This window comes from Lathamus discolor, chromosome 1, assembly GCF_037157495.1.
Source record: "Lathamus discolor isolate bLatDis1 chromosome 1, bLatDis1.hap1, whole genome shotgun sequence".
Taxonomy (NCBI): domain Eukaryota; kingdom Metazoa; phylum Chordata; class Aves; order Psittaciformes; family Psittacidae; genus Lathamus; species Lathamus discolor.
In genome coordinates this window covers 12,455,065-12,471,345 of record NC_088884.1, presented here as the reverse complement: position 1 = coordinate 12,471,345, position 16,281 = coordinate 12,455,065, and the positions used below count along the sequence as shown (strand labels likewise).

Sequence of the window (16,281 nt, the reverse complement as noted above, 5' to 3'; positions counted from 1 at the left end):
AGGCCAGCATCAAGTCTCCTGAAGAAAACTGGTACACTGCACAACAGTCTGCCTTTAGAAGAAATACCCATATCAGAACCTTTATAAAGCCCAAATTCATCTTCACAGATAGTTTTTAAAGCAGCCATCAAATGTTACATTTCCAACAACCAGTCTTAAGGCTTCAACCTCTTGCACACTGTTGTTAGAAATTCTTCTCTATGAACTGTGGTTCACTGATGCTCAGCATCACAGATATATTAAAAATATCCTGTTTGAGAAACATATGGGTTTCAAGCAATTTATATTCCCTAGATAACAATGTGCTACATATAAGCAGGGGTCAGAAAGCTCAATTTCCTTAACATCATCCCCTGAGGAGGCAGCATTTGGAAGTCTGCAGAGAAGGCAGTGGTTACAGTGGTTTTGACCCCTAGATCCTTGGGATTCATGGGGAAGTGACCTCTCCCAGCCTCCAGTCCCACAAAGGACTGACTGGATCCTCCAGGCTGCTCCTCTGTCCCGTTCCTGTAGAAACGGCGGTGCTTCTTGCACGTAGCAAGAACACACACACAAAAAACCATGAGGTTCATACTGAGGCAGCAGCACAGTCACTGTTGCACAAAACGGAGTGAACACTTGACACAGCTAGTTTTGGAGCCAAGCAGGAAGGAGCTTGTTTCTGGCCCATCTTATTTGTTCTGCACTTATGTGTAATCTTTACAGGAGGCTACAGCATTCTAGAACTTTCTTCCATTCAGAGTCAACCCCGTGAAGACGTCCTCCTTAAGTAGGGGAAAACACTATGCACTTTGCCTATAAAGTTAAGTCTCCATAAGCTATCCAGAAAAGATGTATATTAGAAAAAGATGCCACAATTGTGAGCCCTGACCGTTTCTTTTTCCCTTATTCAGCTACAGAATTCAAGCTTACAACCCTCATCACAGAATTCAATGACATTTGTAAGAAACAACCTTCCTTTTGCTGAATCTGTCAAAGCAATTTTTTTCCAGCTTTTAGAGTTAGGAACTCTACTTTTCAAGTGAATTTTAAACCCCCCACTCGTTCACCTATTTTTTTTTTTTCTACCAAGCACTGTCATTTGACCTGTGCAGTTCAGAAAAAGAATATTCAAGGATTATGGAAAAGTTTGAAGTCCCAAAGTTCTAGTCAGTTAAAACAGGTAAATTTTCTATTGTTCATTTCCTCTTCACCCTCCAACTCTTTATGAAAACAAGAAAAGACTTGTAGCGGACGTCAAGGTTGTATCTTGTAGTCTTCAATCTGACTTCTGAGGGAAAGTTTGCCAGCTGAAAGCCTACCAATAACATTCTGCAGCTGAACTCTCCCAAGTTCAATCCTGCTCTACATCAACGTACCACATACCAGTGGAATGCACATCACAGACAATCCTCGGGATCTCTCTGTCCTACTTAAACTAGGATAAGCTATTGCATGAAAGCATTAAAAATGATCACTTAATGTTTTGTTCCACTAGCCTACTTTGAAAATATTTTGTAGCTGGCTGAATCAGCTAACTAGACATCATTTGATACCCTGAGAAACTTTTCTGCAAAGCATACTATCCTAACCTGACTTTCAAGATGAAACGTACAGACACTTTATCACAGGAACAGGCACAGTGGGCTGTCACAACAGTAAAGGGAAAATTGTTACAAAAAGTTGTATGACAGAAAATGCAACTTCTCATCACTCTGCAGGCGATAAAAGAGCTTCCTCATCAGCTAGACTTCTCTTTTAACATACTTAATCTAATTGTATGTGTTTATTCAAATCTCAGTAGCTTTTAGTCTAGGACAGCTAATCATTTTCCCTAGAAAAGACACAACGAGCAAGAATACCACTGGTGGCACTAAAAACAAAGATAACATTTCCACTAAAGAAAGAAAATAAAAAAGCTAAACACATTGAAACATGCATTACTTATGGCCCAAAGGAAAGTACTTGAACATGGAAATAGAAAGAAAGAAGTATAGCCATTATCAAACATGGAGAGAAAGCAAATACCAGATGGCATAAAGGCTTCTTTGCTTCAGTCTTCACACAGAAGTTTAATACCGTGTAACCAAATTAAACAAGGGGATGCAAGTACAAATTAGAATAAGAAACAGACCAGGCTACTGAATGTTACATATTTGACAGTCAACAGCATCTAAAGAAATCCATCCTGAGAAACAAATTGTTTAGAGAACTACAGGAAGAAGAAAGATGTCATCAAGTACTGCAGAAGAGGGAAAAAAAGTAAAAAAGCAAACCCAAAATGGTATATAAAATTTCAGGAAGTAGTAGATGAGTCACAGCCTAACTCAGATTTCAGAAAGATACTAGAATAACATTATTTAACAATTGGGAGCATTAAAGAATAAAGACAATTGGCTTGACACAGTCTAGTTTCTCTCTTGAATGGACCAATTGTCCTAGCAACTAGGAGAAAAGCAATACACGGCCCAAGTCTTGACTTGCAATGAAATCAAAAATATATTCCCCCACTCAAACTAGACTTTGACGGGGACAAAGTTGTGCAGAATGAAGTTCAAAATTAGATTTTGTTTGCCCAGTTTTAATAGTTCTCAACCATCAGCTGTAGATGTAGGACAGCATTTATAGTGAGGTTCTACAGGTATACTATTAAATATTTTTAATCATGTTGTGGACAAAAGAATAAGGAATAGAATAAACAAGCAGCACCAAGCTGAACAGTGCTGAGAACTACCTGCCAAAATCATCCTGAGTTAACAAGACTCAAAAATTAAAACAATGAAATCCAAGGAAAACAGTACAAAGCACCACAGGCCCCACAAAAAGCCCTACTTAAGTAACAGTGGAACATAAAATGACCCCAGACTGTACTGAATCAAGTAGATCTCAAGGCATGAAGAAACCAACATTGTGACGCTACTGCGCAAGAAGAAAAGGCTCATTCAGGGAAGCACCAACATCAGACATCATTTAGTAGAATCCTGGAAAGGCACAGTCTCACTACACCTTACACTGGCGATGACTCAGCTGTAGGTATGTCCTCATTCTAGGCCACTACTGTAAGAAACGTGTCAACTGAAGAGTCAAGAACAAAGAACTGGGATATAAACTGAAGAAAAATGACACCTATAAGAAAGGGCTGCTGAAATTTTGCTTCCTTAAGAAAGAGAAAATGGGTGAACATGGAAACCATAACCCAGCAACAAAAGAACTACAAATATAGTGGGTAATTCACTGGGATAGGGAGAATATAAATCAACTCACTGAACACAAAGGTTAGATATCTGGAAAAACATCAAGGGCAAAAAGAGCACCAGAAATAAGCTGTATAAAGGGGTTACAGTCTCCTCCACTGGAGACTTCTTATGTTGCAAGTTGCCCAGGTTTACTGATTCTCTTTCAGTATCGGGGGTCTAGCTCACCGGAAGACCTTTTTCATCATGAGTTCCTAGGGCAACATGGACAAGCCAAGTAAGACATGTTAGCCTTCTCAGAACCACCCCTATAAAGAACTCAGATGTATTCAGAGCTGTTACTATTTTAGTAACCATGAAAAACAAACACTCACCTATTTTGCTTGGCTTTGGTACAATTCAGTTGAACAAGCCATTATTAACTTGCAGAACCTACCTCTGGCCCTGCAGTGCCTGTTAACAAAGTTGGCCTTCCAGAGAGTGTATCTTTTAAGCCCATGATCAGATTCAAGATCTTGGAAACAGAGTGCTGAGAAGTTTTCCTTCCTGTTCAGCAGCTTTGATATCATCAGTTATCATAGGAAGGGAACAGAAAAAGTTTACAGAAAGCAATAGGTTTCTGCGTTTTTTTAATTATATAAGGTATATACCCATAGAACAATGACAGCTACCTAAATTTCTAGCCAAAGATGACTGCTGATACAACTACTATTTTCAATATGATGCAAAAAGAAACAACTAAATTGGGTTTAAATCAACCATCAGAGCTGGATCAGACAGAGACCCTGATGGGTCTTAGATCAGTATCAAATAAAATACTGTTCATTTGGGAGTTACAGAAAAAAACCAAACAAATCTCAAACCAAAATATAGATATTATATACCGAGCTCATGCTTAAAAAGCGAAAAAGCACATTTTTTCATAAGCTGTTTAGAAAAATGGATTAAAGTATCTGTCAGGTTCAAAACTACATAGATTTAACAAAGAATTAAACTTAAACAAACCACCACAAACCAAACCAAGACCAGCTTCTAAAATATAAGCTTCATTTTCCTTTGATTGGCTGCTCATTGCATTCTCTGTTGCCCATACAAGCTACACCTATCAACAGCATCAGAGAGCCACCCCAGTCAACAAAAATGACTATGTTTGTTTAGATAGAAAAAAACCTCATTCAACTTGATGCGTGCAAACTTCCTAAGTTTCACTGTATTTTTCAGGGAAAATAATTCCTAAATAAATTCCCAAATAATTCCAGTGGATACTTTTAAAAACTCCTTTTAAAAAGACTGGAAGTCCAGAATGACTAGATTTCCTGACTGCTATCTGCAGAGCAAAAGAGAATTATTTATTCATTATTGTATTCATAATTTAATATTTAAGCTAAAACATAAAACTTGTAATACAGAGCTTGGTAAAATATGGATTGTATTATATGACTTTTCCACTCACTTCATTCCTGCAAATATTTCCTTCTCCAAACTACCACAAGTAAGGAACAGCTCCTCAGTCTGTTAAGCTTGATTCAGTCATGTATCTGTAAAATCAGCATGACGGGCGGTTCTTCCTCTTTCTCTCCTTCACAACCTTCCCCCTGACACATAAGCGCGCATGTGTGCACGCAGGCTGCATACTGGAAGGCAGAAGAGAGAGTCCTTAACAAGCTGTTGTAAAACAGACATGTTAAACCAGATATACAAGATAAGCACTAACTCCCTGTCCCGAGCAGCACTGCATTTCAAGAGAAATACAAATACCACATTTGGTTAAATGTAACTGATTTGTGCTTATAAACATCCAGATGGTACATGACTAAACAAATTGCACATGTTTTCTGAAGAAAAATGACCTTGATATCCAAGTTAAAAAATTAAACATTTTATTTATGCTTCTCAAAGCATAAAACAAACTCGTGACAGTTTCAAGTAGAGACCTGTATCTCATATATTTAGGAGGCTGTCAGACACACTTATAAAATACATGCACATATTGAATGGCCACACTCTCAGGCACAATCAAGGAGCACAGACCAAGTATCAAGCAAATGTACAAAGATGGCATCCCAGTTCGTTACACCTCAGACTTTCATGTCTGGTATGATTTAAACTTGGCTTTTCATACCTTAGGCTGGGAGAAAAGGAATGATTCAGTAATGGAAATCAATAGAGCACAGGACACGGAAGCCATAGCCCTCCATTCAGCTGGTTATGTGTCTACTTCAGCACTACAGGATGTTAAGAGGTGTAGATACCAAATCCACAGAAATTCATCCCGACTTGAGATGGTTTTCTCATTCTGGCTACAAATTTCAGGAGCTATTTGATGTAAATGATGTTACAGATAGCAGCTCACCCAACATGTATCAGAAAGGAATGCCTAAAGCAAACAAAAAAAACCCTAAACCCCCAAAATACTTCACAGAAACCACTTTTACCTGGTTTATCTTCTCACTCTCCTTCCCTCCGCCCCCGCTAAAAGGAAAATACTTTGGGCTTGAATAGTGTGCACGAGTCTCACAGATCTATAGCTAAGATTAAGTTTTTACTGAACTCAAAGCAAGCAATAAAAGTAGTTCTAAAAATTAAGTAAAACCATAACAAGGATAAAATAGTTACAACATTGTACAACAAACCTTCTCCTATTATTAGCTAAGAGAATCCTATTAGCGAAAATACCCTTTGGAATTCTGCCCTTTTTCCTAACTTGAAAGTCACAGAACGCTATCGACTCTGAAAAGGGGAAATAGATCACATATTCCTGGCCCTTTTTTTCCTTTATTTACACAGCAGAGTATCATGCCAAGCATTTAGAAGTTTAGGAAGCTGATTTGCAGTTCCTCCTGTAGGTCCTTACTACACTGCCCTAAACATTCCTCCTTCACACTGGAACGATGGAAAAGCAGAGCATGGAAAAAAGAATAGCATGCTGCAACTAGAGACCAGACCATAATACACATGCACCAAAAACATACCAAGAAAAGCAGAGCAACAAGTAATTTTAAATCTGGATGCTGTCACTAACTGAATAACAACAGCATTAATATGATCAGGGGAAGATGAAGCAAAGAGGTGATGGAGCACTAACACAGGCTCCTAAAAGACAGGAGAGAGCAACAAACAAACATCCCTTTAGAAAGAATGCTAGTCCTTTTGCTAGGTCTTCCCAGCAGCAGCAGAACTCCTAATCTTTAACAACACATCTAAATTACAGTGACTAACCCATTAGTTGGCAAGAAAACAAAACAAGCCAAACCCCAACCACCTATTGAAGGACAGACAAGCTGGGAGCAAATGCTGCAATAAGGTCTGTCCAGGGATCCAGCCCAGCTCTTGAAGATCAGCTAGTACTGGTGTTCTCTTGGTTCAGATAACATCACGAAGGGCAGAAGGAAAGAAAGAGGAAAAATGGTAGCGTGCACAGGGAGACAACTTTCTTTTGGCAAAGCAGTATTGTGAGAATCAGACCAAATTCAGCAACCCCACTATAACCTTCCCAGGAGCCAAACAATTCTCTTCCTGGTTTTCAGCATAATATAATTTCCACGACTGCTTTTACAGTGACACTGGTGTGGACTTTTTCCAGCAATCACTTTACCTTTTTTGCTAGGGTTCTAGCAATCACTTTTCTGTACAACACGAAGGACAGAGGAGGAATCACAATTTTCAAGTGCTTATGTCTCAGCAAAACTTAAACAATTTCATGGGGCAAGGAAATCAAACCACTTATTTAGCTAAGGACTCTTCCTCTTGCCAACCTTCGATGGCTTTTGCAAACAATAGAGCTTCTCAAAGAGATCATACAATTTCTTTATAATGGAAGCTATTAGACAACCTAAATATAGAGTTCATTACCAGTTCCCTCTATAACGCAGTATGTTAGGGTCCTATTCAGCATTCCTTAATCATGCTTCTAATGAACTTCAGCAGGAGATTTGTCCAAGTAAGGAATGATTATTACAACCCTAGGTTCCTTACATTTATACAACATCTTTCATCTAGAAGAATTTGACAATGTTTTAAAGGTCACATGTAGAAAATTGCTATATTCAGTACAGTCTCCTATCAAGAGGAACACAGTAATTTCTCAGTACCCAAGCAACAATATAGAACAATGTAGGTTACAAAGTAAGTAAGAAAGCCATATATATATATATATATATATATATATATATATAAAAGACAACATTTTTAATCAACTTTGCACTTAATTTCCCGGTGCCTTCAAAACCACTAAACTTGACTATGATTGCCTGTTTTTCCATCTGCAAATCTGGTCGCATTCAGTGTATTTTAACATGCAGAAGCCCACAAACCATCCACCCTAAAGACTTCTCTGAACCAAAAAAAAAGCCCCAGTACTTTACAGTATCTTAGAGACAAAGCCCTCAGTAAAAAAAACACAGTAGAAATTTTGAAGAACCACTGCACACTAAGAACTGTGCTGAAGCATCAACTTAATCTAACATTAAGCTTCAAAATGGAAGACTTAAAAAAAATAAATTCACCATGTCATCAAAACACCATAGCATTGTTATTCTGACCAACACTGATAGAAAACATGTTGTTGTACAGGCAGTACCAGCAAATGTTTTAACAAGGCACCAGTTTGGTGTCTGGGACTCCAGCTCCTTAGGGGAAAAAAAAAAACAACAATGCACCCAAATGGCCTTTTGTGTCTCTCTGGCACCCTGATGACTCCCTCCAGACACAAAGGTCTGCTTACTAGCTCAAATCTGATTCCTAAACTGGGGCCTAAAACCTCAACCTGCAGTTATCTCATGCTGTGTGTACATCCTGGGCTCTACAAACATCTGAAAATGCAACCCATTTAAACCTAAGGGAAGAAAGAAACCCATAAACCTACTCAGTTACACACTGTTTCAGAATTCAGGTAGAGAAACAAAAATCAATGTATCAGATAAAGGTCTGCCTACCAGACTGCTGTGGGGGACAAAGTGGAAACAAAAAAAGCAAAACCAAACAAAAAGACATTTTGTTGCTAAAGTATTAAAAAATTATGAAATACTCAGGAGGGGAAAAAAGAAGGCAATGATAACATTGCTTTTCCAGGACTCTTGTTTTTTCCACACTTCTTTGCCAGCTTGTTTGGTTTTTCTTTTTTGTTTGGTTGTTGGGTCTTTCTCAGTTTCACTGCTTTTATCCAACTGAGTTTCCAACGCAGCAAAACATAATTTTCAACTGACTTCACCTATCGAACTGACTGGAGGTTACAGAGGCTTTACTCGTGCTGTTTCAAAAGATTTTACATTCATTATTTCAGTAGCATTATTTTGCTGAGCATTACCAATTTTACATTCATTATTTCAGCAGCATTATTTTGCTGAGCATTACCAAACTGCACACATCTATCTGTGATATGAACACAGTGCCATTGTTATAACTGGAAACCACACTATACATGACAGATGCAACTCCTCTCAGCACATTTATCTCACCAAGTTCCTTAGTTCAAAAAATAAGTAACAAGATAAAAAAAATCAACTAGCATTCAAAACCTGAAGTTATGACAAGTCCTTTCAACATTCATTCCGGTTTTCAGAAGTCTAGGAAATCAAGTCTAGAAGTAAAGATGAATCATTCTTGTCAAGTAATTGAACCAAACCCTGCCCTTACAATTTCAGACATACAGCATTTGTTGCAAGTCATATTCAGCACTGCTTTGACCCGTATCTGGAATGTAATTGCTGGTTTTGATCAGATTGCAACTTTTATTGCCACTTAAACTTGTCTTGCTGACAGGATAAACCCCTAGGTATGATAACTGTAACAAAGGATCCTGTAGCAGTATTTTCCTTAGTGAGAACGCAACGGCTACAAGTGCACTCCTGTTGGTATTTTAAACACCCTCCGTTTCCCAGGCACACACGCTTAGGCCACAATACGGACGGACAGACACCGCCAGACACAGGGACCAGGTAATCGGCCGCAAGCTTTCCGACGAGTGCACAGGGAACAGGTCCTCCTGGGAAGTCAGGGATACGCAGGGCAGCACTTCTGCACGGCACAATCAACAGTCCCTCCCTAAACAGCCGAAGGGTCTTATCCACCCCTACAGCCCCCAGAAACTGGCACAGTGATGTGCTACGATTAAAACCTAATTAAAATAATATTAGTAATAATTTTTAAAACGGAGGTATTTATAAGGCAAAGTTAAACTCACGGAAAAAAACAGTTTAAAAGGGGAAAAAAAACCCCAAGCATGGCAGGGCTAGTGTCTTAGCGCACGCTGCAAGGGATGGTTCCTGGGGGTGTGAGGGGCACGGCCCCCGCGGAGTCAGGCCGCGCGGGCGATCCTGCCCTTCCGGGTGCCTATCATCCCCGTTTCCACACACGACGGGGCGCCGCTCCCCGACTTGGCTCACGTTTACCGGGGCACCCCCTAGCCTGGGCCGGGACCCCCCGGTAAACGTAACCCGATTTCTTCCACCGCCGCCCGCCCTCACAGCCCGGGGCGGCGGGAGGCTGCCCACGGCTCCCCGCCCGCTCCCCCTCCGCCGGCGACCCACCGTGTGGAGGTGCCCTTCCTCACGTCGCACATCATGCACTTGAAGGCCTCGGCGCTGTTGCGGAAGGTGCAGACGCTGCAGTCCCAGTAGCCCTCGTCCGAGGAGGGTTTCGGCTGCCGCTTCGGCCTGCGGAGACACACGCGCGCCAGGGGCAACAGCGGGCACGACGCCCTCACGCCGCCGTCTCCCCCCCGGGGGCGCCCCGCCGGGCGCCATCGCAGGCGGCTCCGCGCACCCGGCCGCCGCGGAAGGGGCCCGCGGAGGAGAGGACGCGCCACCGCTGCCCCTACCTGGTCGGGCTCTTCTTGTCTCCCATGCCGGCTCCAGACGCGTCCCCCGCCCGGCCCCGGCGCGGCCCTTTGTGTGTTTGTCAATAAGGAGGAGCGCGGGGGTCTCTCGGCTCTAACGGGGACCCGGGGAGGAGGAGGAGGAGGAGCCGCAACCTCCAGCTGTCGGGGAAACTCCTGCCGCCGCCGCCGCCGCTGCCCCCTCCCCCCTCACGTGTCCCCCCGCCGCCAACCAGCGCCCGCCCGCCCGCAGGCCGCGGCGCCCGGCGGGCCGCGCACGGCGGCAGGGTCGCGACCGCCGGCGGCTCGGGCGCTGCGAGCCGGGCGGCGGCGGAGCCGGGGCGCCGCGGGGGCTGCTGGGGCGGGGCGGGGCGGGGCGGGGCGGGGCGGGGCGGGCCCGCGGCGGCGGGAAGGGGCCGGCGCCGAGGGGCGGCCTTGGCGGCGGTTGGGGCGAGGGCGGCCCGCGGCCATTGTCCCGCCGGGGAGTGCGGCCAGGCCGCGCCGGGGGGGGGCCCGCGGCAGTGCCCGGGGCCCGGCGGGGGTGTGCTGTGCTGTGCTGTGCTGTGCTGTGCTGTGCTGTGCTGTCCTGTCCTGTCCTGTCCCATCCCATCCTGTCCTGTCCCGCGGCTCCCGGCCCCGGCGGGGGGTGCGGCCGGGGCTCAGCTGGGAGGCCGCGGCCGAGGGAAGGCTGCGGGGAGCCGGCGGCGCTGCTGCCCGGCTCGGGCGGAGGGGGCCGAGGGACGCGCCGGGTGGGCAGGGCAGAGCCGGGGAACCGGCGGCAGGGCTGTCCCGGCGGGTGGGAGTGCGGGGGTGCTGGGCAAAACGAGCTGGCCGCAAGTACGAGCCGTTTAAACTGGCCTGTGGGGCTCCGCGGAGAGCTGCGTGTCTGTCAGCAGCCGGTACTGCCGCAGTAGCCTCTAGGTTGCCTTGGTCTCCTTCCCAGAGAAATTGCCTCAGGCCGTGCTTTGCAGTAAGAAAGACTCTGGCGGGGGGGAACTCACCAGGAGTTTCTGCTTAGAAACCTTGGGCTAAAGCAGCCCGTTCGCCTGAGGCGAGTGGAGAACGTGCTGGGTACCCATACAAAACAGGAGAGAGTGGTGGTAGTGCCTCTGTGCAGCGTGGGGCTTCAGCCCTTTAAAGCTTACCAGTACAACACGGATCACTTGCAGCGTAGCCACATTAAACAAAACACTGGTGTTTATTACCTGTGTTATCTTAGTGCACAGGAGCCCCAGCCACAGGCCGGGATGCCATCTTGCAAGATGCTGTACAAACAGAACAAAGAGCACATGTCCGAAGTGCGCAACAAAAGGCGGCGGTAGATGGGAGAATGCAAGCAGACAATGGGATGATACTGGTCAGCATCGGAGGGGTCAAAGCTATTTTTGCTGCATTGTCTTTGGCAAGGAACAGTGGGGTCTTGAGAGCAAAATGCGCCTGAGGAGAGCTTTACCCAAGTGTCTGAAAAAGCCTATATGAAGACGTAGGTGCCTTTGAAATTAAGCAAGTGGACAATGGAGAAACTTTCTGAAGACAAAGTTCTCAAAAATTGTTTCAGCTAGAAATAAAGGGCTGTGATGAAGGAAAAGAAAATGTGGGTAAAGAGCTTGAAGTCTTCTTAGGGAAGCTATAAAAGACCATTAGTTGGAACATCACCTTTACTTGAAAATAGTAATACTTTTACAAGTTTCTCAGTCTGTGTTTCTCTAACCGTCCTGCACACCAGCAATTGGATGCCAGTGTAGTATGTCCTACTTGTGCTTGGCCATTTACGCTAGTTTCCTTCTGCGTTCACATCCTGCTTCCAGTATTGTAATTTTCATCACCTACTTTTTTCCATTTTGCCTTGCCTTTTCCGTTCTTCCTCTATTGCAGTGTCTTCTCTTATGCTTCTCATAGAGCCTTCTGTAAAGAATGAATGAAATGGATGGATTGCACATCCAAGGATGGGCCACGCCATGCACAGACAGCTGGCCTGGGTTCGTTGGTATGTAGACATCTATATGAAGGAAGTGCCTAGGCCCAGCCCCCAGCGGGGAGGAACAGGCCTCTGCCAAAGGTGATTGATCTGATGCCAAGACAGACATGCGATTTTCTCACAGTGACCGTTTCTCTCCACTGACTGTAGTCCAGAAGTGCACATCTACCCTTTAAAATTACAGAATTAAACGAGGTGACTCACCTGTGGCAGAAGCTCATGCTATGTAGAAATCACTAGACAGGAAGCAGTGGAGAAACCTGTCTCCTTGTGCCCTTTTCCGCAGTGCACTCTCTCTACTGTATAAACAAACATGTTATTTACCCACTTTCAGAAAGCAATTATTTTGAAACAACCTCTTGACCTTTCCTCTGTCGCAGTCTACTTTCTCCATACTGATTGTAAGAAACAAAACAACTTCCACTGATGGTTACAAAATGCTGGGATATGCTGTAATCCCGCAGGAACCATTCTTGGAGAGAACCGTTTCCAGTCAGCAGGAGGAATCACAACTGCCAGCCACAAATGTTATCCCTAACAGCCGAGTAATCTTTCTGGTGGTTGTGTTCCAGACTTTCTGCCGCATGGCCATCACCCAAAAAAGGATCTTGGTGTTTTCCCAGCATCATTGGGCCTGTTTACCACTCGACTCCCAACTAATCCTTATTTAGTGAGCTCAGGTTATTCAGATGGTGCATTCAGAAGGTCAGAAGGATGGGTCATGGTGCTGCCTATGGTGCTCATGGGTTTTATTCTTGAGTAACACTGAAGAGGAAGGAAAGGTTATTTTCTCACACCTTGTTCTGTCTTCAAATAGGAGCACAAGAGAACAGCGGTGAAAGCACCAAGCCATCCCATGTAATCTCTGCAAGTGGTGCTAAAATGCATCTTTTAGCAGCAATGCAGGGAAGCACATGTGTGTGCAATAGCCAGATGCTTAATCAAGAGATTTAGGAGGACTTTGCTACAAACTTAAAAGTTGAAAATACCATAGCCGGATGTTTTGTCATCAAGTGATACCTGCGTGAACCTAGAAAACTTATACTTTACTGCTAAATATGTATATGGCACATGACCTTGATCTTTGAATGACAAAATTGGTGGCATCAGTGTGAACAGTCTAAAGAAATGTTTCAGGGAAAGGGAATGAATGAGCCATTATTTTCAATTTCTTTAGGTTTATGTTTGATTTTATCTAGATGTACAGTTGTTCCAGAATAGTTATTTGAACCCTATTTTAATTCAGCTGAGCCAAAGTAAATGCATCTTTAACACAGAAGGGCTAGGCAATATAACTGTATCTTTGTACATCAGGCACTCACTCTCTAGCTAGTGTTCGGTCTCTTATTATCTTAAAATTGACTTTTTTATAGTGTTGTACTAGGGAAATGCTCATGGTATGATTATGATATTGAAGATGATATGCTGATAGCTTTGTGGAAGTTAAAGATCTAATAATATTTTCAACATCTTATGGTATAAATGTTCTTGCATGCATGACTTCTCACTTCAAATTTATTCGTATTAAAAAGGATGTAAAAGGGTATGGTAGCAATTTCTGAGTATCTTTTTGTGTGAAAATTCTTGCTGCAGAGAAAATTACAGTTGTTCCTGAAAAAAACTGTCCACATACAGTTATTTAAGAGTAGGCTGTTGCTGTGTAAATCCGCATGAAGATATGCCAGTTAGTCAGTACTGGGACCATTGTTGTGTACATCAAACCTGTGCCAGTTGCTTCATTGCCAGCATCTTGAGCAATTAAGTAATCATTTCATCACTGCTTGAGTTTAAAAAACTGTCCACAAAGACAATTATCATTGTATTGTAGATAAACTATCTTTTAATCCCTGTTCATAAAAAAGAAAACTAGGTAAGTATAAAATTGCACTGGAACAAATGCACATTATTCCAGCACAGTGTGTCTGTTTTGCTGGGGTTGTACTAATAGAATAAAATCAACACAATTAAATCTCTTTGTGGGAATTTGGTGAGGTTTTTTAACGTGCTTGGTATACCGAGGCCCAAGTCCTGTCTGGGCTTCTGTATGCTACTGCACTGCAGAAAAACCCAACCCAACCAACCGAACAAAAAAATCAGAGCTTTGAGAAGTAAAAGGTACTTGCAGACCCTCTAATAAAGACAGTAAGATTGGTGACAGTGAGGACTGCCTATCCAGCATGTGTTTGCTCAGCCTTGGGGTCTGCCCAAGCCATCACAAGCATATCAGTAGCTCCTGGCAGTCCAGGCTTCTCCTAATGTGTGGAGGCAGGAGAGGGAAATTCTGCTTTAGAAAGTGTTGGGGCTGAGTGGGACCACATATACAGTATGTTGTAACCTGAAAGAGCCTATAACATGTTTTAGAAGAGTTTGTTGGGTGTACAAGCCTGACCTAAACACATCAAATAATTTTTAGGGAACTATTGTATTCACAAGTCTTGGTTCACCACCATATCCTTCAGGTTTCACACAGTTAGCATACCCCTGGCATCAGCAGGGATGTGCTCTCATGAACCTGGAGTATCACGGTGGTGAGTAAGTCCAGGAGTCTTTCTAGGGCCATAATTTGACTCTTTGTGTGAATTTGGCCCCAAACACATAAACCAGAGGATTGTACATAGAGCACTCATGGGTTATAGCATGAGAGCAGTATTCATGTGTGTAGGATCAAGAAAAAATTGACCATAGTGGTAATGTTTTATATTTGTCCTCTGTGGACTGGAATGAAATTATCAAACCACTTAATATTCAGATGCTTAGTAACTATCAAATAATTCTTTCAGTTACTGCCTATTTCACATTCACTGTCCTGGTTTGGGCACAGCCTTTATCCTTGCAGATTTTTCAGTGAATTTCAAAGATGAAGAATGTTCGGCTCTATAATCGCTCCCCTTCATTACAGAAAAGTCTTAGAAGTTTCCCTACTTGTTCCGTTCAGCCTCTCTCAGAGGTGATCCGAGGTGTGAAGGATCACTGCTAGGAATAAAAGAACGTTCTCAGCACTCGTTAAATATTTCTGGTCCTTCTGCTGTGATTCCCAGGCATGGTCGTGCACATACCAGTCTTTTAGACTGAAGATGGTAATTCATTTCAGATAGGTCACTAGAAATGATTAATAAATACTACTGATACTTAATTCTTCTACCGTACCTCTCGCAGGAGAGGTGTGCTAAAAGAGGCACCTGTGCCACAGAGAGGTGCTTGTGAATGCTGAATTGAAGCTATGCCAGGAGATGGCTTCAGACACCGGAAGGCTGTTCACACACCTTGTGTCTGGACTTGAGGAGCCGGTGGAAGTTTCTGTCCTAACAAATGGTGAAAGATGGGCTTCTCCAGGGGAAATGGTTCAAAGGGCTAAAGCTGGGGTCTGGCTTTGAACCATCTATAAAGGCAGCAGGCTCACTAGCCTTTGTAGATTTGGATCTCGGGGGTTAAAGGAACTGGAGTGAAGCTGCCTGTATCACCTATTTAAATTTGGGTCTAAATCTTTCCCTGGCTGCTCCCATCGGGGTGACTTGAGGTAGTATACAGTACATCCTTTCCTGAGGGGGGTTAATTTGGATGAAGCTGGAGCACCCCGAGGAGGAATGGGTATGCATTGCAGAGGCTCCTTTAAACAGAAACAATCTCTGTCTTCAGCTGCCAGTTCTTGCTGACATCAGCATAAGATCTAGTCTGTTACAGGGGTGAACACATACATACCTTGATTGGCAAGCCAAGCTCCCTCAGGGCTCTATGAGAGAAGATAGCCCATTCTCAATGCTGTCTGTTCAGGTCTGCTCCCTGATTTTATCATCTGCCTTTATTCCTCCTACTTTGCTCCCTCTTTCCCTCTCTGGTACTTGTCATTTTCCTGGTTGGTTCTTTTTTTCCCCTTTTTCATTCTCATCTTTACGTGTACTTTCAACCTCCTCCCTGTTTTCTTTACATCTGAGATTTATCTTTTTAGCTGTTTTTCTGTACTAGTAATTCTGCCTACTGCATCCTCCAAGTTCCCTTTCTGTCATGTCTTACTCTTCTCTTGCTTGCCTTTCACCTTCACTGATGCTCTCTCTTTTAGGAGTTGTTTTAAAGCATTAAAGTCTGGCCAGAGGTTGAGTTTCCTATTTTCGTGTTGGGCGGGTGGCAGGCTTCCAGTGGAAATGGTGCCAAAGGAAGAACAGCAGCCCAGAGGAGACTTCACACTTTACAGCACCATTTAAAGCATTCTGAATCTGATTAGGGGATACGGCTGAAAGTCACACTGCTGCCTGGTCCTACACGGCATTTTTAAAAAGCTGTCAGAGCAAAAAAATGAAATACTGGAACTAAAGCCCCTG

General features: G+C 43.5%; 1 protein-coding gene across 1 annotated transcript in view; it reads right to left on the bottom strand.

Moving 5' to 3' along the window:
• YAF2 (YY1 associated factor 2) overlaps positions 1–10,218 on the bottom strand; it is a 31,321-nt gene extending 21,103 nt beyond the window's left edge. Inside the window, exons 1-2 of the mRNA XM_065692630.1 lie at positions 9,991–10,218; positions 9,701–9,826 (exon numbers count right to left, since the gene is read on the bottom strand). Of these exons, the coding sequence (XP_065548702.1) occupies positions 9,701–9,826; positions 9,991–10,016 (152 nt within the window). The 5' untranslated portion in view covers positions 10,017–10,218. The remainder of the gene's footprint in view (positions 1–9,700; positions 9,827–9,990) is intronic.
• Between the last annotated feature and the right edge of the window lie 6,063 nt (positions 10,219–16,281).